The 27,087-nt window shown below is 43.2% G+C and overlaps 1 protein-coding gene across 4 annotated transcripts in view; it reads left to right on the top strand.

The window, feature by feature from the left end:
• MEGF8 (multiple EGF like domains 8) overlaps positions 1–27,087 on the top strand; it is a 201,476-nt gene that overhangs the window by 84,417 nt on the left and 89,972 nt on the right. For all 4 annotated transcript variants that reach the window (XM_033914129.1, XM_033914128.1, XM_033914131.1 and 1 more), the window contains 4 exons: positions 16,011–16,250; positions 21,312–21,430; positions 21,582–21,713; positions 24,237–24,350. In XM_033914129.1, the coding sequence (XP_033770020.1) occupies positions 16,011–16,250; positions 21,312–21,430; positions 21,582–21,713; positions 24,237–24,350 (605 nt within the window). The remainder of the gene's footprint in view (positions 1–16,010; positions 16,251–21,311; positions 21,431–21,581; positions 21,714–24,236; positions 24,351–27,087) is intronic.

Raw genomic sequence — 27,087 nt, 5'->3', positions numbered from 1 at the left:
CCCTGCCTCAAAACACTTCATTTAGATCTAAATCCAATGACACCTCTCCCAATGTTTCACCCACTTCATCAGGGCCGAGATGCTACATGTGTATCAAAGCTGCAAATAAGAAAATTTATATTAAATTTTTACTTCATATCCAAATTCAAAAAATCATCTTCATGTAATTAAAAAAAAAATCAAATTCTTTAGCACTCTCCAGACCAGTAGAGGTTAACTTTACGAATGGGTATATATCTAATCATGACCAGCAGGTGGAGACTGAAAACAAAACTTTGGGACAGTATATACTATCCTCCCTTCTCTATTTCCCTCAGTCTTCTTTCAGTCTCCAGCAGGTGTTGAGTGATCTGTACCCATCTCCCTTGGTAGGGCTGTTGGAATTTGTTTAGGGGGTTTATTGTCCCTGTTTTTGGCCGGACGGAGCTTGGGCGGACTCTGTTTGGGGGTTCGTCCGACCTCGGGGGTGTCAAACCCGGCGGGTCTCGAGCGGGGTCCCTCCCCCCACTTCCTCCACCTCCCCACATTTTTTTTAGAGGAGCCTCAGCAGTAAGCCTTGCCCCCTAAATCAAGCAAGGCATATTGCTTCGAGAGCCTGTGGAGTCTGTTCTGTAAAAAAAAAAAGAACTTTGCAGCGCACGAAGATGGCTGGGTAGAGGATTAGCTCTGTTGTGACAGGCAAATTTTATTAAGATTTTGGCAGTTAAAATTAAAGAAAAGTGAAGGAAAAGAGAGAATTGAAGTAAGAAATGGCTTCGGGTAAAACTAGTAAAAGTAATCCGGTGAATTCAGGAGCAGGAAGTAAAAAAAGAACAAAAATTGATTCGGTATCCCCGACAGCGGTCCCTTTGCCTCAGGAAGAAATTGATAACAGTGATTTGATGAATGAACTTCAGAAAATTAAAGAAATAGTAAGTGATAACGCTAAAAATATAAAAGATGTGAAGAAGGAAATAGAGAGTCTGACAAATAGAATGCAGGCAGTTGACTTCAAAATTGAGCAGTTAGAAAAGCATGCTGAGAAATCTGAGGCAGAGATGCTGGTGTGTAAAAAAGATCACAGAGAAATAGAGGCGTTGAAAAAGGATTTTGAAGACTTATCAAATCGTGAAAGAAGGAATAATTTGCGTCTGATTGGGATACCTGAGGGGATTGAGCAGAATGATCCTATTCAATTTGTGACTAATTTTATCCCAAAGATCTTGCCATTTAAAAGTTCTTTTCCTTTGGAGATAGAAAGAGCACATCGGATACCGATGAAAAGATCAAATAGTCAGAAGGGTCCCCGTCCAATAATCTTTAAGCTGCTAAGACATCAGCAGGTGGTAGAGATTATAAAGCTGGCTAAAACAAACAAGGATCTTAAATGCCAGGATTCTAAGATCTTTATAGTACCTGACTTTGCAAAAGCTACAGCCTACAAAAGAAAACAGCTTTTGGATTTAAGACCTAAACTGAGAGCAATGGGAGCAAGATATGGATTGATATACCCTGCTATTATGAGGGTAACTTATGAGAATAAAACTTATAATTTTGAAGAAGCAGGCAAATTACAGGAATTTCTAGATCAATATAATTTGCCTATGGTTTCATGAAATTATTTAGAAAATGTAATAAATAATATACTTAGATTATTTTTGGTTTATATTTTTGAGTGAAAATTGAAAGATATTTTATAAAGAAGGAAAAAGTGGAAAAAAAATAGAAAAGGAGAAAATATTTTCTAGAAAATTGTTGCAGTTAGGTTTAAGGGGGATCAACATTTCAAACAAGATTTAAAGAAAAGAAATGAAAAATTTTAAAGAGACAATAAGAAAAGAAGAAAAGAAGATTTTGACAAGGTAAGAAGAGGGATGGAGCATATAGGAAGTGAAGAAAATATGAGGAACAATTATAAGATTTGGATGGTTTCTTAATGTGAATTTATAATTTGCATTTGAGCGTGACTGAGATAATATGAGGACACATAAATGCTGCATTGGAGAAATGTGGGAACTTAGAATATAATAAGATGAAAAATACAAAAGACTATTGATGTAAAGAGAAGAAGATGTGAAGATGGACTGATGGAAATGACTTGAGCATTATTTAGAATTACAATTTGCATCTGAAATTGACTGAGATATAAGGATGATGTTGCAAAAATACTTTATTGGAGAAAGATGAAATAGCAATCTGCAAGAAGATGGAATAAGAGACTGAAACAGCAGGATGAAGATGTACAAGTGTTACAGTTGTGCAGAATGGAGAATAGACTGTAATAGATTGAAGATGCAATGAAAATGAATGAGAGTTTTAAAAAATATGAGGTCTGCTTGGTTGAAATGTTTGATCCTTCTTTTGATGTAAGGTTAAAAAAAAAAAAAAAAAAAATGAATATTATAGGATGGAGTGATGTATGTTCCATTGAAGTTGTGAGAAACTTAGGTTAAAAAAAAAATAAATAATAAAATAAAATAATAATATTAATCTTGGGGGGGTATATATTGTAAGAAATGGTTTCCGAAATATTGGGTATATACTTTTATAAATATATTAGAGGTATAGGATGGAAGAATGTTTGGAAATTTGAATGAGAGGGGAAGTATATAATAAAGAATTATAGTAAATATAGGTATTTAGGGTATTGAAGAATGGATTGACTGCAGGATAATTTAGTGTTGGTTGTTTGAAAGATTAGAGAAAGAAAAATGAGTATGTTATTGCCTGTGGGGAGTTTATTTTTGCTCAGTAATATGTGCATTTCGAAGTTTGCATTTGTGTTAGGGGAGGGGAGGGTGGGGGATGGGAATAGGGGGGATGGGGAAAGAGGGGAGGGAGGGAGACTCATATATTGGTTTAAGGAAAAAGAAAAAATGTATATTTTATGTTTGAGTGGATTATATATGTATTTTATATTTTATTTGTAAAATGGGTTTTAAAATTTTTTCTTTGAATGTAAATGGCCTTAATCACCCTATAAAAAGGAAAAAGGTATTGGAATATATTAAACAACAAAATATAGATATATGTTTCTTGCAAGAGACACATTTGTCTGGAACAGAGTCTATGAAGCTGACAGATAAGTGGATAAAACAATGTTTATTTGCACCAGCGGTAAAAAAGAAGGCAGGAGTAGCAATATTGATTAATAAAAAATGTTCAGCAACATTTAATATGGTAAAGGCAGATCCTCAAGGAAGGTGGGTACTTGTTGACATGAGCATGGGCAGTAATACAATGGCGTTACTAAATATATATGCACCTAATTCGAATCAAAGTGAATTCTTTAAATCTCTACAACAATTAGTTTTACCACTGGCTACTACTAATTTAGTGGTGGCTGGGGATTTCAATGCTGTTATAGATCCAATAATGGATAAAAAGCCTAGTAGAATTATGAAATCAATGGGATTAGAAAATTTGATACAAGCATGTAATTTGAAAGATATATGGCGTATTCTTCATTTTAATGATCGGGAATTTACATTTTGTTCACATGTTCATCAATCGTTTTCAAGAATTGATTATATATTTGTTTCAGATCAGATTGTACAGCAAGTTGTAAAAGCTGACATAGAACCAATAGTAATATCTGATCATGGTGGTGTGTGGATAGAAGTTAACTTATTAGATCAAGATAATTCCAAACCTGTATGGAGGTTTGATAATACTTTGCTTGCTGATTCTAAATTTTGCACTGAATTTCAGATAAAAATGAATGAATATTTCAGACTTAATGACCTAGAGGAAATGTCGATTGGAATATTATGGGATGCTTTCAAAGCAACTATGAGAGGACAAATTATATCATATTCTGCGTATAAAAAGAAACAGATAAGAAAGCAATTTGCAAATTTGGAAAAAGAAATTAAAAATTTGGAATTAAAATTGGTTAATAAATGGGAACAAGAGACATTTCAATTATTGTTAAAAAAAAAATGTGAATATAATGAAATTTCCTCTGGATTAGTAAGGAAAGATATTTTTGCTCAGCAAACGATGTATTATGGTAGTGCAAATAAGGCTGGAAGATTATTGGCAAATTATTTAAAAGCAAAGAAAAGAAAGGAGAAAATAAGCATAATTAAGGATGAATTAGGACATTCTCATTCTCAAATTGGAAATATATTAAAACAATTTTTAAAATATTATAAGTCACTGTATTCTTCTGAGTCTTATTTAGATAAAGAGAAAGATGGGTTGGATTTTTTGAGTTTAGTTAAAGGACCTAAGGTTCCTGATCATATAAAAGGAAGTTTAGATAAACCTATATCATTAAAAGAGTTACAAATGGCATTGAAATCCCTTAGAGTTGGGACCGCTCCAGGTGGAGATGGATTTACAGTGGAGTTTTATAAAGAATTTCAAATTTCCCTTTTACCATATTTATTAAAACTATATCAGGACCAACTGAATAAAGGTTGTATATCAGGCACTATGGCAGAATCTTTAACTATTGTTTTGCCAAAGCCAAATAAAGATCCAACATTGGTGTCAAATTACAGGCCTATATCTTTAATAAATGTAGATGGTAAAATATTAGCTAAGATTTTAGCATTAAGATTGGCTAAAGCTCTTCCGCATATAATAGGAATAAATCAAACTGGATTTGTTGCTCAAAGACACTCTTCAAATAATACTAGACTGGCATTTCAGATGTATTATTTAACAAGACAAATTAATGATCCGGCTTTTTCAGTATCACTAGATGCTGAGAAGGCTTTTGATCGTGTAGAATGGAATTTCATGTATCAAGCTATGGAATGGTTTGGTATTGGATCCGGATTTATACAAATGATTCAAGCACTGTATAGCTCCCCAACTGCTCGTTTATACATAAATAATAATTTTTCAGATGCTTTTAAATTGCAGAGGGGAGTTAGACAGGGTTGTCCATTATCTCCTTTGCTCTTTGATATAGTTCTTGAACCCTTGTTGTTAGCTATTCAACAGGCAAAGGACATAGAGGGTATTCCATGTGCTGGAGTGGAATATAAAGTATCCGCTTATGCAGATGATATATTGCTTCATTTGAGGAATCCGGAAACAACAATTCCATGTCTACTGGAGATAATAGATACATTTGGAAAATTCTCAGGATACAAAATAAATTGGAATAAATCAGAAATTTTACCTTTAAATGTGCATTGTACAAAAGGTATACTTGATTCTTTCCCTTTTATTTGGAAAGAGGATGGTATAAAATACTTAGGTATTTGGTTGAATAAAACACTTGAAGAGACAATGAGAATAAACGAAAAATTTTTATTACAAAAAGTAACAGAGTTATGTGAGCAATGGAATCCTTTACATTTGTCATGGTGGGGAAGAGTTCAAACTGTTAAAATGATGATTTTGCCTGTAGTTTGCTATCAATTGGGAATGATACCAGTGTTTTTTCAGGGGTCTTTTTATAAAAAATTAAATAGTATTCTGGTTAAATTTATTTGGCTGGGTAAAATTGCAAGAGTGGCTCTAGTGTCTTTGCAAAGACCAATTGAGGAGGGTGGGGTAAATTTTCCCAATTTTTATAGGTATCATCAGGCCTATATCATGCGCCAAGGTATGTATTGGGTCCTCCCAGAGCTTTTGGAACAATTACCAGAGTGGTTAAGGGTGGAGAGATCACTTATTTTTCCACTTAGGCTTGATCTTCTGCTTGGTATAAAAGTGCCTAGAATACGTAAAGACAATAGAGTATTAATGGATACTTGGAAAACATTAAGATTTGTAGATAAATTAACTAGTGATTCTATTTTAAAATCGAAACAGCAGACTATTTGGGTAAACTCCAAGATACAAATAGGCGGGTTTAAGATTGTCTGGAAGGATTGGATTAAAGCAGGTATAAGATCCTTAACGGAAGTAATTGATAATGGTAAGCTGCTTGATTTTTCACAATTGCAACATAAATATGGTCTGAATAAAAAACAAAGTTATAAGTGGTTGCAATTGAAGCAGGCTATTCAGGTGGGGTTCCCTGAATGGAAATCTTTAAATGATCATTACAGCTTAGAATTCTTATGTTTCCAGGCAGATTTTCTGGGACACCAGGCCGCAAAGTGGTATAAAATGATATCTAATTATTTGAATAAGAAACCAAAAAATGGATTAAGAGATATTTGGAGCATTGAGATTAAGCATCAAATTAATGCATCTCAATGGCCACGTATTTGGTCTTGGAGAATTAAAGGTACGATGTCGGCATCTATTAGGCAAACATGGTTCTTTTTGTTGCATAGAGCATTCTGGACCCCTACTAGATTACAAAAATTAGATTGCTCTAAGTCTAATAGATGCTGGCATTGTAAAATTGAAATTGGAACTTTAGACCATCTTTTATTTTATTGTCCATGTATTCAGGCATTTTGGATATCAATATGGGATCAAGTTAATATATTGATGGAAAATCATGTAGCATTATCCTACGACACAGTGATTTTTGGAATGTGTATGAGGGCCAAAAGTCAAATATCTGCAGCAAACAACAAATTATTGATGATTCTTACTGGAGTGGGAATTCAACAAATAACGACTAATTGGAAAGACTGTTCTAGATTGAATTGTAGTTTTTGGTGGAACTCAGTTTGTCATTTATATAAGATGGAAAGATTTCTTGCCGTACAGAGGGGATATTTTAAAAGGTTTAAGGAGGTGTGGAGGCCATTAATTGAATATTGTAATGATTAAGGGTTATTCTTTTTCCTTAGGGGATAATTTGTAAAAATGGGGGGGAGGGAGAGTCTAAATATGTATATGTTTGGATAAAATATTTTGTTGATAGGGGAGGGGATGGGAGGTGGGTGGAGGGAATTAAAACATGTGTAATAATATTGCTTAAGAATGTCAAGTGAGTGATGTGAATTACTTGTAATAATATTGTACACTTGTTGAAAGAAATAAAAAGGAATAAAGATGAAAAAAAAAAAAAAAATAGAAAAAAAAAAAAAATCCTGAGGTAGTGCTGGTCTGGAGGGTTGTTTCCCTTTAAGAAAACTGTATTTTACTGTATTTTTTCAACTAACCGGCACTTTTTTTACAGCTAGGTCGCGTATGGAGCAATGAGCACTTCTAAAGGGAAAAAGTGCTCATTGTGCTCCAGACGCGAGGCACTCGCGGCCGGCCTGTGCAAGCGGTGTTCAGGCCGGTGCGGTGGAGGAGCTCCGTCGGCAGCGACTGCAGGCGCCCAGAGCTCCCCGCCGATGGTGCCTCGCGAGTCGGCAGGGAACGGTGGAGAAGCCCGGTCTTCTCCGTCCGCCCACGGAGGGATTCCCCGAGCCGCCGACGGTCGGGTTTTGGAGGATTCCCTCTCAGCTGATTTTTTGACAGCTGATGCCGGCTTGCCTGCTTTAGCGGCTGAGACTGTTCAGGTTTCTCAGCCGCTTCAGGCTATGGAGGGAGCTTTTTTGGCGGGAAAACCGCCATCTTCTCTGTCTGGCCCCTCCATTTTATCTTCCACCTCAGGTGACCTTCCCCCTGTTTTGACTATGCAGGGGCAGGTTTCTGCTGGGTCCCCTGCTGTGGCAGGGAGTCCCTTGGGACCCTCGGGGGGTTTTTCTCCTGATTTTTTCTTTTCTTTATGCAGAGCCTATTTTCAGGCGGCTGGGGGTCCCGGTTGCGCCCAGGGGGTTTCGGGGGGTGGGATTTCCTCCGCGCTCCCTGTGGCTTTGCCTCTCTCGTCTGACATGACGTCCCCTCCGCCGCCTCCCTTGTCCAAGCGTCCGCGGGTGTCGTGGGACGAGGATTTGTGGTCGGAGGAATGTGTCGGTCTGGAGGAGGACCTGGACCCTTCTGAAGAATTCCAGGACCCTCTGGAGGGGACGGAAGCTGGCGGCGGGTTGTCGGGTTTCCCGTTCTCCGGTGAAGAGGCGTCTGTGGTGCGCCTTTTTCAGAGAGATGAGCTGCCTGACCTTATTCAACAGGTTTCTTCGGTTTTGCGTTTTGAGGACGCGCCGCCGGAGACTCCGCGTGTGGGGGACCCTCTGTTACGGGGGATCCGTTCCGTTTCCCGCTCTTTTCCTATGCATCAGGATATTCGGGATATTATTCTGGAGCAGTGGAACACGCCGGAGACGCCGTTTCGGCTGGCGCGCAGCATGGCTCGCCTGTATCCCATTCCAGAAGGGGATCGGGCTACGTTAGCTTCGCCAGTCGTTGATGCGGTGGTCTCGGCAATTTCCAAGCGGCATACCGTGCCTGTTGAGGGCGGTTCTGCCTTGCGGGACTCCGAGGAGCGCAAGTTGGAGAACATTCTTAAGCAAAATTTTCAGGTTTCTGCTTTTGGGGTCCAGGCGGCTATTTGTGGGGGACTGGTCGCTCGCGCCGTGTTTCGGTGGGCGGAGCGTGACTTGGATCGGGAGTCTGATGACTGGTCTCTGGTGGATCAGGAGGTAGCGAAGATTGAGATGGCTGCCTCATTCCTCTCAGATGCTCTATATGACTTGGTGCGGATCTCGGCTAAGTCTATGGCTTTTGGCGTGGCCGCAAGGCGTGTGTTGTGGCTGCGCGCTTGGGCGGCGGATGCTGCGTCCAAAGCTAAGCTTACTAAATTTCCCTTTCGGGGGTCGTTTTTATTTGGAGAGGACTTGGATAAGTTGATTCAGACTCTGTCGGACTCGAAAGTTCCCCGTCTGCCGGAGGACCGTGCCTGCCCTGCGTCTCGGGGTGGTGCGGCCCGGGGGCGTTTGCGGGAATTTCGCAAGTATCGCCCTGGGCGTGGGGCTGCTTCTTTCCAGTCTCCGGGGTTTTCCCGGGGTCGGTTCTTCCAGCGCATGCAGCCCTTTCGGGGGGCCCGTCGGGGGGCAGGGAATCCCTCCGCCGGTTCTCCCGCTTCCCGTCCTGCAAAATGACGCCTTGCCGGCGCCCCCTTTGGTTCCGGTGGGGGCTCAGCTGCGCGAATTTTTCCCCAAATGGGCCGAGATCACGTCCGATCAGTGGGTCCTGGAGGTGGTGCGGGACGGTTATGCCCTGGAGTTCGCCCGCTCTCTGCCGGACTTTTTCCTCACTTCTCCATGTCAGACTCCTGGGAAGACGCAGGCTTTTCGCCAGACCCTTCAGCGCTTGTTAGATCTCAGGGCAGTTGTTCCAGTGCCCCCTCCGGAGTGGGGCACGGGCAGGTACTCCATTTACTTTGTGGTGCCCAAGAAGGAGGGGATTTTTCGGCCCATCCTCGATTTGAAAGGGGTCAACAGGGCTCCAATCTTTCCGTATGGAAACTCTGCGGTCGGTCATTCTGGCGGTTCAGCCGGGGGAGTTTCTCACTTCTCTCGCTCTGACGGAGGCCTACTTGCATGTTCCCATTCGGGCCTCTCATCAGCGTTTCCTGCGCTTTGCGATCTTGGGTCAGCACTATCAGTTCTGTGCGCTTCCCTTTGGGCTGGCCACGGCTCCCCGGACGTTCACCAAGGTGATGGTGGTCGTCGCGGCAGCCTTGCGGTCGGAGGGCATCCTGGTACACCCCTACCTGGACGACTGGTTAATTCGGGCAAAGTCGTTGCAGGAAAGCTCCCGGGTTACAGCTCGGGTGGTGGAATATCTCCGGTCGCTGGGCTGGGTGGTCAACCTTTCCAAGAGTCGGTTGGTCCCGGCTCAGCGTCTGGAGTACCTAGGAGTGCTGTTCGACACCTCCTTGGGGAAGGTCTTCCTCCCAGAGGCCCGGGTGAGCAAATTGCAATCTCAGATTCGCCTGCTTTTGGTGTCCCGGTGTCCTCGGGCGCGAGATTTCCTCCAGGTCTTGGGGTCGATGGCGGCGTCCCTGGACGTGGTGAGGTGGGCGCGGGCCCACATGCGTCCTCTCCAGTATGCTCTGCTCCGGAGGTGGTCTCCCCAGAGGCACGGGATGGATGTTCCGGTTCCCCTGCGAGGCTTGGCGCGCTGCAGTCTGCGTTGGTGGCTCCAGACCCCTCACCTAGTTCAGGGGGTGGGTCTGGATCTCCTGCAGTGGACGGTGCCCTGACGGATGCGAGTCTCCTGGGTTGGGGGGCTCAGTGTTTGGGTCACTCAGCGCAGGGCACCTGGTCCGCGGAGGAGGCCGCCTGGTCGATCAACGTGTTGGAGACCAGAGCGGTCCGTCTGGCGCTGTTGGCTTTCCACTCCCTTTTGCTGGGCAAGTCGGTCAGAGTGCTGTCGGACAATGCCACGGCGGTGGCTTATGTCAATCGTCAGGGGGGCACCAAGAGCACTCAGGTGGCGCAGGAGGCGGCTCTGCTCATGGTTTGGGCGGAGTCCCATCTGCTGGACCTCTCGGCCTCTCATATAGCCGGGGTAGAAAATGTTCAGGCAGACTTCCTCAGTCGTCACTTCCTAGATCCAGGAGAGTGGTGTCTCGGCGCCGGGGCGTTTCAGTTGATAGTGCAGGCTTGGGGGCAGCCCCTGATGGACCTGATGGCCACGGGTGGCAACGCCAAAGTGCCCCGCTTCTTCAGTCGTCGCAGGGACGGTCTGGCCGAGGGTCTGGATGCTCTGGTCCAACCGTGGCCAACGGAGGGGCTGTTGTATGTGTTCCCTCCTTGGCCGCTGGTGGGCAGAGTGCTTCTTCGCATTGTTCACCATCCGGGTTTGGTGGTGCTGGTGGCGCCGGATTGGCCTCGACGTCCATGGTATGCGGATCTGGTGAGGCACCTGGTGGCGGATCCTCTTCCTCTGCCTCTCTCGGACGACCTTCTGATGCAGGGTCCCATTCCCATGTTCGACCCGTCTCCCTTCTGTCTTACGGCGTGGCTCTTGAAAGGGGTCGCCTTAGCAAGAAGGGATATTCAGACAAGGTGATCTCTACACTGTTGGGGTCCCGGAGGCTTTCTACCTCTCGGGCTTATGTGCGGGTTTGGCGTCTCTTTGAGGAATGGTGTCGGGCGCGGGGAGTGACCTCTTTTCGCGCTTCTCTGCCTAACATTCTAGAGTTCTTGCAGGATGGCCTGGATAGAGGCCTGGCTTGGTCTTCTCTCCGGGTTCATCTTGCGGCCCTGTCGGCCTTTCGAGGGTTGGTGTCAGGTCAGCGTTTATCGGCTCTTCCTGATGTGATTCGGTTTTTGCGGGCGGCCAAGTTGCTTAGGCCTCCCCTACGGCCCTCGGTTCCCTCTTGGGATCTTAATCTGGTTCTCTCTGTTTTGGTGCGCCCGCCTTTCGAGCCCTTGGACGACTGTTCTTTGAAGGACCTTACTTTGAAGGCGGTCTTTTTGGTGGCCATTACTTCTGCTAGGCGTGTTTCTGAGCTGCAGGCTTTCTCTTGTAGGGCTCCCTTCTTGGAGTTTTCTAGGGAGCGGGTCGTCTTGCGGCCTGTTCCTTCCTTTCTGCCGAAGGTTGTTTCTCCTTTTCATGTCAATCAGTCGGTGGTTCTCCCGGTCTTGGGTGGTCGGGAGGGCTCTTCTGAGCAACGGCAGCTGCGCAAGTTGGATGTCGGTCGGGTCCTTCGCTCTTATGTGCAGCGGACCCAGGAATTCCGGAAGTCCGATCATCTCTTTGTCCTCCTGGCGGGTCCTCGTCGGGGAGCTGGCGCTTCTAAGGCTACTATTGCGCGCTGGATCAAGGAGACGATTGCTTCCGCTTATCTTCTGAAACAGCAGCCTGTTCCGGAGTTTCTCAAGGCTCATTCCACTCGGGTTCAGGCAGCTTCTTGGGCTGAGTCGTCGCTCGTGCCTCCAGTGGATATTTGTAAGGCTGCGGTTTGGTCCTCCTTGCATTCCTTTGTTCGTCATTATCGGGTTGATGTGCAGGCGCGTCGGGACGCAGTGTTCGGTGAGCGTGTACTGGTATCGGCCCTTCGGGGGTCCCGCCCATGAGAGGGACTGCTTTGGTACGTCCCATTCGTAAAGTTAACCTCCACTGGTCTGGAGAGTGCTAAAGAAGGAGAAATTAGGTTCTTACCTGCTAATTTACTTTCTTTTAGCTTCTCCAGACCAGTAGAGGTCCCCACCCTGTCTGTTGTTGTTGTTGTTGGGGCTGTTCCGCGGGCAGTTTTTGTTTTTTGCTGCGGGTTCTAGTATTTTTCTAGGGCCGGGGAGAATTAAAGAACAGCGGCTGTGGCTCGGCTGGCTTAGCTGGCGAGCTGTGGGGACATTTTCCTTCGGGTATTTCTCCTCTGCATTTTCCAACAGCATTTGGATATGTTATTTGTTACTCCTGTTCGGAGTATTGTTTTCTTCCTGTTTTCCAGTTCTTGGTTCTGCTTGGCTATTCGGCAGACTGAGGGAAATAGAGAAGGGAGGATAGTATATACTGTCCCAAAGTTTTGTTTTCAGTCTCCACCTGCTGGTCATGATTAGATATATACCCATTCGTAAAGTTAACCTCTACTGGTCTGGAGAAGCTAAAAGAAAGTAAATTAGCAGGTAAGAACCTAATTTCTCCTTTCTCACAATAAATTCACTGTGTATAATTTAAAAAAGCTTATTCTCTCTGCTTCACTGTGTGTAAATCAAAAATTCTTACCATCTCATGTCTGTTGCATCTGTTTCAAAATGGCTGTGACATTCCTCTGTTACAAATCCTGGCTGCGCTGTCACTTTGAGCAGCCTCTCCTTTTAAACAACCCGATCAGCTAAAAATCTCACGCTGATGCAAGAAATGTATATATAAAAATAAATTTACCAGCACAGTCTTCATATTTAGAAATCCCATATAGCAATCCTTTGAATTATAAATGCTGTTTGAATGAATATATTGTCTTATTATTCAATCTGATACTGACATCATAGCCACCCTCCTTCACTCCAAGAAACTAGCGACAGTTGCGGCTTATGCGAAAGCCTGGAAATTATTTCAACACTGGTGTTTGGAGCAATAGATAGAGCCGGTTAGGGCTCTGATAGCTGCAATCCTATCATTCCTTCAGGAAGGTCTAGAGAAGGGCTTGGCAGTTAGTTCCTTAAAGGTACTGGTGGCCAGTCTTTCCTGTTTTCGAGATCGATTGGAGAGAGGTTCCTTGGCTTCTCACCATGATATTTCCAGGTTTTTGAAGGGCGCATGTGGTTGTGTCCGCTTGTGCATCAAACTTGTCCTTCATGGAACCTTAACCTCGTGTTGAGATCCTGAAGTAAGGCCCCATATGTGTCCTAACAGGAGGCCATGCTGACAGACCTCACTATAAAGACTGTTTTCCTGGTAGCCATCATTTCAGCTAGAAGAGTTTTATGAGCTCCGGGCCTGATCATGCAGGGAACCATTACTCAGAATCATGGAGGTGGAAGTGTCCCTCCTTTTCTGACAAAGGTGGTGGTGGCGTTCCATGTGAATCAGGAAATCCGACCCAGCATTTCAGGCCACAGGTATTAAAGAAGCAGGACAAAGTTCTAGTGTGACTACATATCAGAAGGGTACACCTTCGTTATCTAGAAGCAACAAATGATTTACGACTTTCAGATTATCTGTTTGTCCTCATTCGTTCTAGCCAGAGAGGAAGACAGGCCTCTAAGGTCTTGATTTCCAGATGGATTTAGAAACATAGAAACATAGAAATAGACGGCAGATAAGGGCCAAGGCCCATCTAGTCTGCCCACCCCAATGACCCTCCCCTACCTATCTTCTTTGAATAGATCCCACATGTCTATCCCATTTGGCCTTAAAATCAGGCACGCTGCTGGCCTCAATAACCTGAAGTGGAAGACTGTTCCAGCGATCAAACACCCTTTCAGTAAAAAGAATTTCCTGATGTCCCCGTGCAGTTTCCCGCCCCTGATTTTCCACGGATGCCCCTTGTTGTCGCTGGACCCTTGAAAAAGAAGATATCTTCTTCCATCTCGATGCGGCCCGTGAGATACTTGAATGTCTCGATCATGTCACCCCTCTCTCTGCGTTCCTCGAGTGAGTATAGCTTTAATTTATCCAGCCGTTCCTCGTACAGGAGATCCTTGAGTCCCGAGACCATCCTGGTGGCCATTCTTTGGACCGACTCAAGTCTCTGCACATCCTTGCGGTAATGCGGCCTCCAGAACTGCACACAGTACTCCAGGTGGGGTCTCACCATGGATCTATACAATGGCATAATGACATCAGGCTTACGGCTGACGAAACTCCTGCGAATGCAACCTATGATTTGCCTTGCCTTGGATGAAGCTTGCTCCACTTGATTGGCAGTCTTCATGTTCTCACTTACGATCACCCCTAAGTCTCGTTCTGCTTCAGTTTTTGTTAGGATCTCACCATTAAGGGTGTAAGTCCTGCATGGATTTTGGCTGCCCAGGTGCATGACTTTGCATTTTTTGGCATTGAAGTTGAGTTGCCAGGACCTAGACCAGCGCTCCAGTAGTAGTAGGTCGGGCATCATGTTGTCGGGCATTGAATCTATGTCCGTTGTGCTTTTGCCCACTACATTACCCAGTTTGGCGTCAACGGCGAATAATGTCATTTTACCTCGCAGCCCTTCCGCTAAATCTCTTATAAAGATGTTGAAAAGGATCGGGCCCAGGACCGAGCCCGAGCTATTTCTTCTGCATACATCGGATGTGGTAAATGTACACCAATTTCCTTGAAAGCATATTCCACCAGAAATATTTTCTTCATGGGCAGAGTCCAAGACGGTTTGACCTGATAAGATTTGTAGTGCAGCTACATGGTTCACTCTACATACCTTTACTAAGTTCTACAGAGTGGATGTGGCAGCACAAAAGGACTTTTCTTTTAGGTCTGGGGTGCTCACAGCAGGCTCTTCTATCCCACCCTTGGCTTGAAAAACTGCTTTGGTACACCCCACAGGTTCAGGACTTATGCTTTTTGCACCTGAATGGAAGATTAGGCTCTTACCTTGATAATCTTCTTCCCAGTAGAAGAGCACATGAGTTCTGAAGCCTCGCCCTATCAGTTTTCAGTGTAGCCTGCTTTTAGCCTCAGACAGGTATGTTTCTGCAGAGGCTTGTCTAATGACACTCAAACAATACAAAGCAATACGAAGCTACGGCTTCAGAGATACAGGAGTGTGTGTATTTAGGATTGTTCTTGACAAGGTCAGAGCTGAACAAGTGTTAGTGCTGATTGCACTCAGGTGGGTGGTTTTCGTTTTGCCTTGTTTATGCTATGTTGCATTTATTAATGAGTCTTGTTTTCTTGCAGAACAGATCAAAAGTATGTGAATGGGGAGTTCCACATGCCCATCCTTGTTGTTTTTCCACTTTAGGGGTTTTCTCTGATTTGGTATAAACCAGGGGTATCAAAGTCCCTCCTCGAGGGCTGCAATCCAGTCGGGTTTTCAGGATTTCCTCAATGAATATGCATGACATCTATTAGCATACAATGAAAGCAGTGCATGCAAATAGATCTCATTCATATTCATTGGGGAAATCCTGAAAACGCGACTGGATTGCGGCCCTTGAGGAGGGACTTTTACACCTCTGGTATAAACTGAGGAGAGAAAGCAGTGCCCGGTGATGTAGGGAGGTGAATTTGAAAAAGTAGATGATTCCTTCTGCATTCCTTGCAGGTGAAAATGCACTACCCACAGGTTCAGGACTCATGTGCTTTCTACTGGAAAGAAGATCTTTCTTGAACAAGTTGCCTAAGAAGAATGGATAATCTGCATGTATTTGTAGCCCAGTGTGCTTACTTGTTTGTGTCTTTGTTTTTGTTCTTTTGAGTTTATAAAAATTTTTCACTGCCTTGATGGTTTCTGAATGGCGGAATATCAAATCATAGAATTATTTACATAGCTTAACATCTGTTACACAGTTCAGCGGTGGATATAATACATCCAGCATCTTATTTTTTTTGTTAAGCAGATATTTTCTATTGCAGTTAATTTTGTTTAGTTGACTTGAAAAATCAAATTAAACACATGATTTTTAACTGGGTTTAGGACATGTGAGAAGAAGGTACTGATCCATGGTAACAACTGTGGGATTAGGATGGAGGCATGGTCTGATAAAGTGACTTAACAAATGTCACATAGAATTCATGGCAGAGCTGTGTATCAGCATAAAGGCAGAGGGACAATAGAGCAGTTTTGTCCATGCGGTCTGTGGAGAGTTTGAGATATGGGCTATAGATAAATTTTTGTGTTTATTGCTTTGGCTCTGATCTCTTTGTCTCCTTCTCCTCCATAGGAAATTTCTTTCCTTTTCTTGGAGCCCTTTCAGTCACAGAATTGTGCATCCTATGTCTCCTGTCTGGCATGCCTTGCAGACCAAGGCTGTGGCTGGTGCCCATTCACCAACACCTGCCACCTGCGTGTATTGCCAGCAAACACCTTGAGCAGCTGTGGCATTGGAGCCATTCACCTTATTCTGTCACCTAGTAACTGTTTCCTTTGTGAAGAATACCGTGATTGCGAGGCCTGCAGTAAGGTGAGCACTGTTAATATTAACCCTGTTATCTAGCTTTCAATTTAACTTGGTTCTCAAAACTAAGTTCCTTTCATTACCACAACACACATGTATTATTTGAATAGGAAAAAGAAGGTATTGATGCCCCTAAATAAAACTTTGGTGAGACCTCATTTAGAATATTGTGTACAATTCTGGAGACCACACCTTCAAAAAGATATAAAAAGGATGGAGTCGGTCCAGAGGAAGACTACTAAAATGATGCATGGTCTTCGTCATAAGGCATATGGGGACAGACTTAAAGATCTCAATATGTATACTTTGGAGGAAAGGCAGGAGAGGGGAGATAAGATAGAGACCCGGTATATAAACCAAAGATTAGATTAGATTAGATATCTCCTGTAGCATAAATGTGCATGAGGCAAATCTCTTATTTGAAAGGAAACTCCAGAATGAGAGGGCATAGGATGAAGTTAAGAGGTGATACTCGGGAGTAATCTAAGGAAATACTTTTTTACAAAAAGGGTGGTAGATGCGTGGAATAGTCTCCTAGCAGAGGTGGTGGAAAAGAAGACTGTGTCTGAATTCAAGAAAGCATGGGACAGGCACATGGGATCTCTTAGGGAGAGAAAGAGATAGTGGATTCTGTGGATGGGCAGACTGGATGGGCTATTTGGCCTTTATCTGCCATCATGTTTCTATGAGTCGGGTGGTGTGATTTCCATGTTAATTTACTAATATACATAGAATACTGGTCATAAGAACATAAGAATAGCTATACTGGGTTAGACCAGTGGTCTGTGTTACCCAGTTTCCTGTTTCCACAGTTCTCAGTCCAGGTTATATGTACCTGGCAAAAACCCCAGTAGTAGCAACATTCCATGCTTCCGATCCCAGGGCAAGTTGTAGGAGGGATTAATGCAAAATTGGCTAAGGATGATGATGCCGGAATGTATTCAAATATATTGTATATAGGATAAAATATAAGCTTTTGTTTTTAAAATTGTAAGGGGCATTAGAGTAGAAAGGATATGGGAAATTGTTGTATTGAGTGGGGTAACAAAGCTGAGGGAGATAGCCTTAAATTCAGCTTCTTTAGCGTCCCTCCAGACCGGCACAGAATGGATGGGTTTACATTCTTTTGCCAGAAGGTGGAGACTGAGACATACTGACTTTTGGCAGTAGTACAAGTGGGCTGTGCAGTCCCAATTACAGTCTGTTCTCAGTCTCCAGCAGGTGGAGGTGGTAAGCCTGTGCAATCTTTCCTTTTGATAATTAGGGCCTGTTGGATCTGATTAGTGGCCTTTTTTATTGTCCGTAGGGTCCTTTGCGCTTATGTTCAATGGACCCAGGAGTTCCGTCAGTCAGATCGTCTTTTTGTCCTTTTAGCAGGTCGTCGTAAGGGGGATGGTGCTTCCAAGGCTATGATTACACGCTGGATCAAGGAGGCTAATGCTTCAGCATACCTTCTTCAGTAGAAATCTGTTCTGAATTTTCTCAAAGCTCATTCCACTCGGGGTCAGGCGATCTCTTGGGCTGAGAGTTCTCTTGTACCTCCGGTGGATATCTGTAAAGATGCGGTTTGGTCTTCTCTCCATTCCTTTGTTCGCCATTACTGTGTAGTCGTTCAGGTGCGTCAGGACACGGTGTTTGGTGAATGTGTTCTTGGATTACAGGCAAAGCCAAAGATTGATATAGAGATCTTTGGAACAAAAATTCCTTCAGTTGAGAGAGTTAAATATCTTGGAATTTTGGTTAACTATCAATTAACTTTTGATAGTCAAGTTTTGGCTGTTGTAAAAAAGGGATTTTATTCATTGAGAGCTTTGTGAGCAATTAGGGGATTTTTTCACAAAAAACATTTACGTACACTTATTCATGCTTTAGTAATTTCAAAATTAGATTATTGTAACATTGTGTACATGGGTCTATCAAAAAGAAATCTTAAAAGGTTATAAACTATTCAAAATACTGCTATAAAAGTATTAGGCTACAAAAAGAAATTTGATAGAGTTACACCTCTCTATTTGCAATTTCATTGGTTACTAGTTTTTTATAGAACTCTCTTCAAAGCTCTAATTCTTACACATCCTAATTATTACTTTACATTAGAGATTTCTATTCCGCATTTACCTTGCGGTTCAAGGCGGATTACAAAAGAGTTATAGAAGGTGGGTTACAAAAGAAGATCATTGGTCATTTCTCCTTAATCAGAAAGGGATTCTTTATTCTCTGGAAACTCAGATCCATTAAAGCTTACTTCGATACATTGGCATTCAGAACTCTAGTCCAATCCCTCGTACTAAGTCTACTTGACTACTGAAACATTGCTTATTTAGCAATTTCCCAAAAGAATATGCAACGTTTACAATTGATGCAAAATGCGGCAGTCAGACTGATCTTTGGGCTGAGGAAGTTTGACCATGTGACACCCTGCTACCGGCAGCTGCATTGGCTGCCAAAGGCGGCGCGCGTAAAGTTTAAATTTGCCTGCTTCTGCTTTAAAGCATTAAACGGACTTGCCCCTAAATACATAACTGACCTTTTCTTCTTCTCAGCCAACAGACACAAGAGAAGTTCACATTCCAATTTCGTTTCCCCCCCAGTTCGAGGTTGTAAACTGAAAAAACACCACAAACACCTTCTCTCACACCAGGCAGCATCGTGGGGTAGAGACCTAGAACAATTGCTTTCACCCACTACTTATGGGGAATTTAGGAAACGTCTAAAAACACACTTGTTCCTAAAGCATCTAGACAACTGATCCTCTCTTCTTTCTCCCCTCTATAGCGATTAACTTGTCCTTTTGATCACTCTCTCCTCAACAATGAATTTCCTGTCCTATTAATTCTCTTTCTTCCTCTCCTCTTAAAGTCAATTCAATTTGTTACCTTTGCTTAATCTTCTGTAAACCACATAGAACTTCAGTTATTGCGGTATATAAGCTGTTATTATTATTATTATTATTTCTAGTGAAGGTTAAGAGTAGATCAGGTAATATCGGTGAGTCAGGAAGAAGGCAGGTATTTGTGGTGTTAAGACTGTTTCAGGGATTTCTTGAAGAGTATAGTTTTTATTTCTTGTCTGAACATATGCATTATCTGCATTCTCTGACAATTCCTTATGCATCAGTAAGAATGCTAAGATCCATCCAGGATAATAGATTAGTACTTCCATCAGCAAATAGGGCAAGATGGGATTTAAGACTGGAAGGAAAAATTATGGCTTTTAAAACCATGCTGAAGACCTTCTTCTTCCGTGAAGCTTTTGGAAAAGACTCAGTTGCATCTGAGTTAATTCATATTTTCTGATGGATTTTGTATGTTCAGTTTGTATCCTGTGATCTGACATTGGTACAAGATGTATTTGTATATTATTTAAGAAAGTGAATGTTGCTCTGTATGTTTGGCTTAGAGTTGTATAGGTCTGTCCTATTTTAAGATGGAGTTCTTTTCATTTGTTGTATATCTGTAAACCGTTTGGACCTGTCGTACGAACAAGCAGTATAACAAGTTTTAATAAAACATAAAACACCTGTTCCCCCAGTCCTGGAGGAAGGCAGTTAAGACAGTTGGACTGGGGCTGGGGGTAGAGGGAGGGAGTTGAATTTGGTGGGGGGGAGAGAGAGTGGGGACTGGGAGTAGAAGGGAGGAAGTTGGAGCTGAGGGAGAGGGAGATTAGGGGGAGGGAGGGTGAAAGGAAGTTATTGGGACTCCTCCTCCTCTGGGCCTGGGCCCCTTCCAAAGCTTCAGTACATGTTCAGTAGCTGATTGGGTAGGTGAAGCCCCATCAGCCAAAGTAATCTGCTGCCTGAGTCATTCCCTTTCTCCTTATACTATCTTAGGAGCAGAGAAGTCATTGGCATGTCTCCAGCCACCAACACTTGTACTCCCCAAGCATGCTCGGTTCATCCATGGACTGATGATGTTTGGGGAGTGGGGGCTTGGGTGACTGGGGACACCTGTACTTTCTCAGTCTTGAGGCAGATTTGGGAATGGATTTCTTTTGCAGGTTTTGGCATTCCCACCAGTAAAGGTATGATAAATAAGGTGGGGTGGAGGGAGAGAGGAAATTCATGCCCCCACTCCAAATAGACTGCTTGCTATGCCCTACTTTTAATCACGTGAGTAATTGTGTTAAAAAATTTTAATCAAATTGCAACCCTATGATAAATACAACTTGTTGCTATATCCCCCCTCCCCCCACATTCTTCTGATTGAATCATTTAAAAATGATAAATAGATAAAACAAGAGGGAAAGAAGACAACAACTGTAGCAAAAAATAATGAAATGCTCGTCTTCTCTGTGTATTAGGATAATGCAGACACACTTGGTAGCATTTCTCCAATCACTGTATATTCAGATGTCCTCTTCCTAGCTTGATTGCTAAAGTTCTTGTCTAATCAGCTGGCTGACTCTTCGCACTCAAAGCATGTCGGGAATTTCTTGAGTTTAACTTTTTCCACGTTGCTCCCAAATTATGTTGCAGAATCGATATCCCTCATCTTGGGAGTCACTTAGTGTGTCTGCATTATCCTGAGATACAGAGAAAGCATAGTTGCTTACTTGTCCATCGGGATAATGCAGACACACCTTCTTGCCCTCCATACCCTCAAAAAAAGAAGAAGAAAGTACAAGAGCTTCAGACTTTCTTCTCCAACACATTTTATTGAACATTTGACTGTTCGTATTTTTATGTTATACATTTTTTTTGCACCACAATTCCTGGCTACTCATTAACTGAGGAGATTCCTGACATGCTTTGAGCATGAAGGAGAGCCAACCAGCTGATTGGATCGTAACTTAACAGTCTAGCTAGGGAGAGCACGTCTTGAGTATGCAGCGGCCGGAGAAATGCTACCAAGTGTGTCTGCATTATTCTAATGGACACAGAGAACACCTGCTACAGGTAAGCAACTAGGCTTTCCCTTAATCCTCCACTTTGGCAAAACCTGACTTCTGGTTCTTACTGTGTGATATTTGCGGTGCTACAAGGCCTGCAGATGTTCTATCAGTGCAGTGAGTGTTCAGGGAGTGGAACTTAGAAGCCTGATTCTAGGTATATGGCTATTCTATCAACAGGATCCTTACTGTGAGTGGCAAATCAACAGCAATAAGAAAGGAGACTTCCAGTGTAGCCGACGTGGGAGATTAGCCAGTGCTATCCGTTCTCCTGCCAACTGTCCCAAACTCTGCAATCTGTGAGTATAGAAACCAAGTGATTTTAAGTGTCCATCTCAGCACCATCCAGTCACTGAGATAGAGTCAGTGGGATAGAGACAGGTGATCGGGACATACTCATTCCAGAGTGCAGTATTGGAGCTAATGCCAGTACTTCTTATTTTATTGCAGGCGTACTACATGTAACGAATGCCTCTCAAATTCAAGCCAGTGTGCCTGGTGTCAGTCTACCCAGAGTTGCTTTTTCTTTGCTGCCTACCTTGCCAAATACCCCTATGGAGACTGCCGGGACTGGTATGACAGGTATGCCTGATTGTGGGATTGTGAGAAATAACTGGGATCTTGAGAGGGTTAGATTCTACTACTCAGATGAGTGTGGAAATGAAAGGAGAAATTGACTTGAAATAGATATTTGTCTCAGAGAGAGCTATAATATAACATAACATATAACATTTTATTTCTATGTTGCAATACCTTGCAGTTCAGTGTGGGTAACAAACAGTAAAAGAAACTGTTCATATACAGTGAATTACAACTCACACAATTAATACATTGACAATCATAAATTAATATTTAAATGCTAAAAATGCTAAAAATTTCTTAAACAAGTAGGTTTTAAGCAGTTTTCTAAGTTGGAGATAAAATGTAGAATTTCATACTTTTTTATTCATTTCTGATTCCCAGCATGCTGCCTGGTAAGAAAGCAATCTACCCTGAAGTTTCTTAAAACATGCGTCTTCTCGCCGGGGGAAAGACAAAGAATGCCAGATTTTGCAAAGAGAATTTTTTAATTTTTTATTTATTTATAACAACTTTCTTATTACAATCAAGTAGAATAATTACAACTTGAATGGATCAATTTAACATAATAGAAATTAGCAAAAGAAATAGAAAACAATTGCTTGGATATTTAGTCCACCATATTTGAAGGGATCAACAGGTAATACAATATTGAAGAATTATAACAATACAAAAGGAAAGCAGCATTACTCTGAATTACCTACAGCTGGTATAGAAAGTTATACATTAATTACTACAGATGCTCCTCCTTCTCTTGTTTCAATAAACTCTTAACAGCTGTTTGGGTTCAAAAAATAAGAAATTCTTAGTTTGATAGGTAACAAAACATTTCACCGGAAATTTTAACAGAAAGGTTCCACCTAGGGCAGGGGTAGGCAATTCCGGTCTTCGAGAGCTGGAGCCAAGTCAGGTTTTCAGGATATCCACAATAAATATGCATGAGATAGATTTGCATCTCAAGGAGGCAGTGCATGCAAATCCATCTCATACATATTCATTGTGGATATCCTGAAAACCCGATCTGGCTCCAGCTCTCGAGGACCGGAATTGCCTACCCCTAACCTAGGGAAAGGATTCTTGTCCTTAATGCCAAGAACTCCTTTCTCCGTTTCTGAGACTTTTGAGCCATATCTGGAAATATATGAATTTTGACCCCAAAGAACTGATCATTTAAATGACGAAAATACAGAATATATTCACGGTCACTTTCCAAAGCGAGTGTAACTAACGGTTCTCCTTACAGTTACTACCTCTAATGAGCTCTCTAGGAAAGTTGTCAGATCTAAATGCCCCCTATTATCTTCTTGAATCTCCTTGGGTGTGGAAGCCTCCCCAGAACTTTTAAATTGTAGGTAATTAACTAACTATAGGAGGTAAAGTTTCAGGTGGAATACACAATACTTCCTTAAAATATTTTCTAACCATCTTTATAGGAGAGATCACCGGAGATTTAGGAAAATTTAAAAGTCTCAAATTGTTCTTCCTCAGCTGATTTTCAAAACTCTCCATTTTTCTAGCCATATAAATCCTTTCTTTTAATAGTCCCAATTCTAATTGTTTCATTCTGGAGAATTTTGTTTTTTGTTTCTCTGATTTTTCTTTCATTTGAGCAATATGCACACCCTGTTGATCAACTTTGGAAAAGACTGTCCCGTAGCTTGTAGTTAAAGTAGAAAAAAATGATTTAAAATTAGCATCCATAACAGATATAGATTGCCATAGTGCCTCCATGTCAATTTTCGCGGGTTTCTCCAATGCTCCAAACTGTATGCTAGTCCCTCCCGAAGCACCTCAAACCTGGTGTGGGGCAGTTGGTCCTCTCCCTGCTCACCCGCTTCCAACAGGGCTCAAGCTGGGCTCCCTCCTAAGCCGGACAGTGAAGATTCCATTCTAAGGAATGATGCTTCCAGCTCTCCTTCCATTGGTGTACTTCTGGATTGGAGCGGTACTATCCGCTGCTCAGGGCTCAGAGACGGAGGTCTCCCGAAGAAACCAGGGTTCCCCCCGAAGTAGATAATGCAGACTCGCCTACACGGGAGAATGCCTCCATAATTGTCGCCTAATGCAACTGCTGCTGGGTTACCGGCACCGCCGGTGGGACAATGTGGGTTGCTCCCTTTCTCTTCCCCATGCCATCAGGTAGGGGAAGGCTGTTCAGCAAAGTTGTCGCGGCTCAATATCGGAGCTTCCCCTCAGGCGTCCGCTTCCAACACCATCTTTGATCCCATCGCGAAGAGAATTGTTAAACACAAAGTGATCCAGTAAATAACCAGGCAGCAAACTTTGAAGTGCCTTATAACAAAAACAACCTAACTTAAGCATAATATGTGCCTTTAGAGGTAACCAATGCCATTTATGAAAGTAGGGTGTAATATGATCTGATCTTTTTAAATTGAAAATCAGATGAACCGCTGTGTTTTGTATCCCCTTCTCCCTCACACAGGTACATTTTCATGTGTGCTTATTTTTTAAATAGTTGCTCATATGCACAGTGTAACCTTCATCTCCTGTTTTCCCTGGTAACAGTGTACACTCGGTCCCACAGTGCATGGACTGCTCCAGATTTAACACATGCCGAGAGTGTCTACAGAACTTTGAGTGTGGCTGGTGTGGGGATGCAGATAATCCTACTATTGGCAGGTAAGCACCAAATCCCCCACCCCAGTGCATAACACCAGCATTTGGACTAAAAGAGCAAAATGAGATTCATGGAAGTAGGATCTAATCAGTGTGCCATGGCCCAAACTAATCCTTAGGAGCAAATTCTCTCCCACCTAATGTGCAGGACTCTGTGAATCTGCTGCAGTGTACTTTGTACATATGGAGGCAGGGATCATAAAGATTCCAATGACATCATGGTATAAGGGAGTAGTACAGAAGTCTCCAACCAGGAGTGCAGCAGTAGCACAGGAAATCGGTGAGCTCTGTAGCTGGGCAGAAGTTTATCTAATGGTGATATCATTAGAGCACATTCTGGGAGTGGACAGTACCCAGGTAGGCTTTCGCAATAGGTGGCTTCTGAATTCAAAATAGTTGCAGTTAAGCCCACAACCTTCCAGCTTGGTAGTGCAGTGTTTGGGAGCTTTGTTCTTCAATCTGATGGTGATTCAGTGCGGTTTGAAGTATCCCTGCTTCTTCAGCTACTGGAAGAAAAAAGGCGCAGCGGGGATCAATGCCCTGTTGTAGTAACGCCTATAAATGGGTACACCAGTGTGAATGTTGAGGGGTCTGGTTCTTGTGAAGCAGAGGTCAGTTGCTAGTGGAGATCTTGAATCCCTCTTGGCTTGCAGCTTAGCCCCTGAAGTACAGAGATTACTCAACATTGGGCATAAATACCTTGTTGAAGGCCTCCAAGAGTGTTTCTTGGCATGTGTCTGGATGTAGGAGAGTCTTGAATTGCTGGTGTTTGGAGTATGATTTATCTCTATCTTATCTGTCTGAGGAGGAGGCAGGGTAGTGCTAAGCATGACCATCCCCCAAACAGAAACATCTGGCAGAGCCAGCGTGTGGCGGGGTGAGGCGGGATAGAGACGAGAAAAGGGGGGGGGGGGTCGCGCACAAGCTGTTAGGAAGGAGGATGGATGTTCGGCACAGTTAGAGCAGTTTGTGAGCTCCCGGCCCTTCAGTTGCAGCTGTCTCCTACAAGCTTTCTGTCTTCCCCAGGGCTCTTAGTCTCTTTCCCTCTCCCCAGCTAAGAAGGCTCAGTAAGCGTTAAAGGGTCCAGATGGAGGGCTAAAAGCGCTACTGTCGCTAGTACTAATTTTAATAGTCTGTCAGGGATTAGACTGGAAGAATCCGCCTCAGCAACGCTTTGTTTTTCCCTTTGAGGCTGAGCTTCCATTTACTGTGGGTAGGAGTGAGAAGGCTGCACAGTCAGAAAGAGGCTGTTTACCAGGAGCAGAGAATAACAAGGGCAGGTCTGAAACGCTAACACGAACTGAGAAAGGGAGAGCGAGAGAATATAGGAGAGGGGGCTGGGAAAAGGCAGTAAGACAGGTACTGGAAGAGAAAGGGAAAGTGAGGCAGAAAATGGGTGAGAACAGAAGAGCAAACCAGTGAGAGGGGGCAAAAGGGGAAGAGTGGGAGAAACCCTGGCCGAAACCAAAAATAAAAACAACCGCTGCTGCAGAGGGGGAAAGGGACACTTCTGTTTGCGGCAGGGAAGGGTGGGGCTTCTCGGTGATGGATAGGCGCCAGGTACATGCGAGAAAAGGGGGCTGGGGCTGGAAGCTGAAAGGGAAAAGATGGGAGAAGGGGGCTGGGGGGAGCTAAAAAAGGAGTTTGGAGCTGGGGCTGAAAATAAGGGACATGTGAGGGAAGGAGACTTTAAAGGGGGGTCCTTGTGAATGGACTAGGGTCCAAGCCACACTTCAGAGGCAAAAGGGGTCAAATAGGATAAGAGAACTAGGGGCTGAAAAAAAAGGTAGGTGGGAGAAGAGGGCTGGAGCTGGGGGTCGATAATGTAAAAAGGGAACATGTTAGAGAAAGGAGCTGGGAGCTGACAATGGGGATGTGTAAGGGGGGGGGCAGAAAAAGGGATATGTGTGAGAAGGAGGCTGCAAAAGGAACATGTGAGAAAAGGGGGCTGGAAGCTGAAAGGGAAAAGATGGGAGAAGGGGGCTGGGGTGGGGTAAAAATGGGTTTGGAGCTGGGTCTGAAAATAGGGGACATGTGAGGGAAGGAGGCTTTACTAGCACCCGTTAATATAACGGGCTAAAACAATAGTGGATTATATTTCTCTGATGTCTAGATAACAGCTCTTCAGAATGGCTATCTGTTTTCGTTTCGCAAAATATGGAATCCTTACCACAAGTGGAGAAGAGCTGCCTCGGACAAATTGGTTGCTATATTACTAATGTTTTTTTCATTGGTATGATACTGACAATGTCTTATTGTGTTACTGCAAGGTTTTCTGCTATTACTTTTGATTAGGTTGGGCATATCTGTCCCTAGGGTAGGGAGTGGGGTTTTGTGGGTTTAATATGACTATGGTATTGAGATATATTGTGGTTCACCTCTTTAGCTTGCGTTACTATGTTTTGTATCCTATTATTAAATTCTAATAAAAAGGGAATTTTCTTTCTTTGTTCCTGCTAGACCAGTCCAGGACCCACCCTAGAAGAATTTGGTGTTCAGGGAATCTCTTGGGCATTTCCTTGCTCTCCGTTGCTTTGAATTGAATTTGTTCTGTTGGGGAGGTTCCCTTTGCAGGTGTGGTGGGGAAACATTCCTTGGTATTTATATACATGTTTCTCCATGAATACTAGCTATGCCATATGTATTCTGACAAGTTCTAGGCTGTACCACTCCTTGTACCAGTGATGTTACTGGAATCTTCAGCTTCTTTTCATAAACCCCTCAATCTGGACTGATCTAG

Source organism: Geotrypetes seraphini, chromosome 11 (genome assembly GCF_902459505.1).
Source record: "Geotrypetes seraphini chromosome 11, aGeoSer1.1, whole genome shotgun sequence".
Lineage (NCBI taxonomy): Eukaryota > Metazoa > Chordata > Amphibia > Gymnophiona > Dermophiidae > Geotrypetes > Geotrypetes seraphini.
This window is presented reverse-complemented; position numbering and strand designations above follow the sequence as displayed.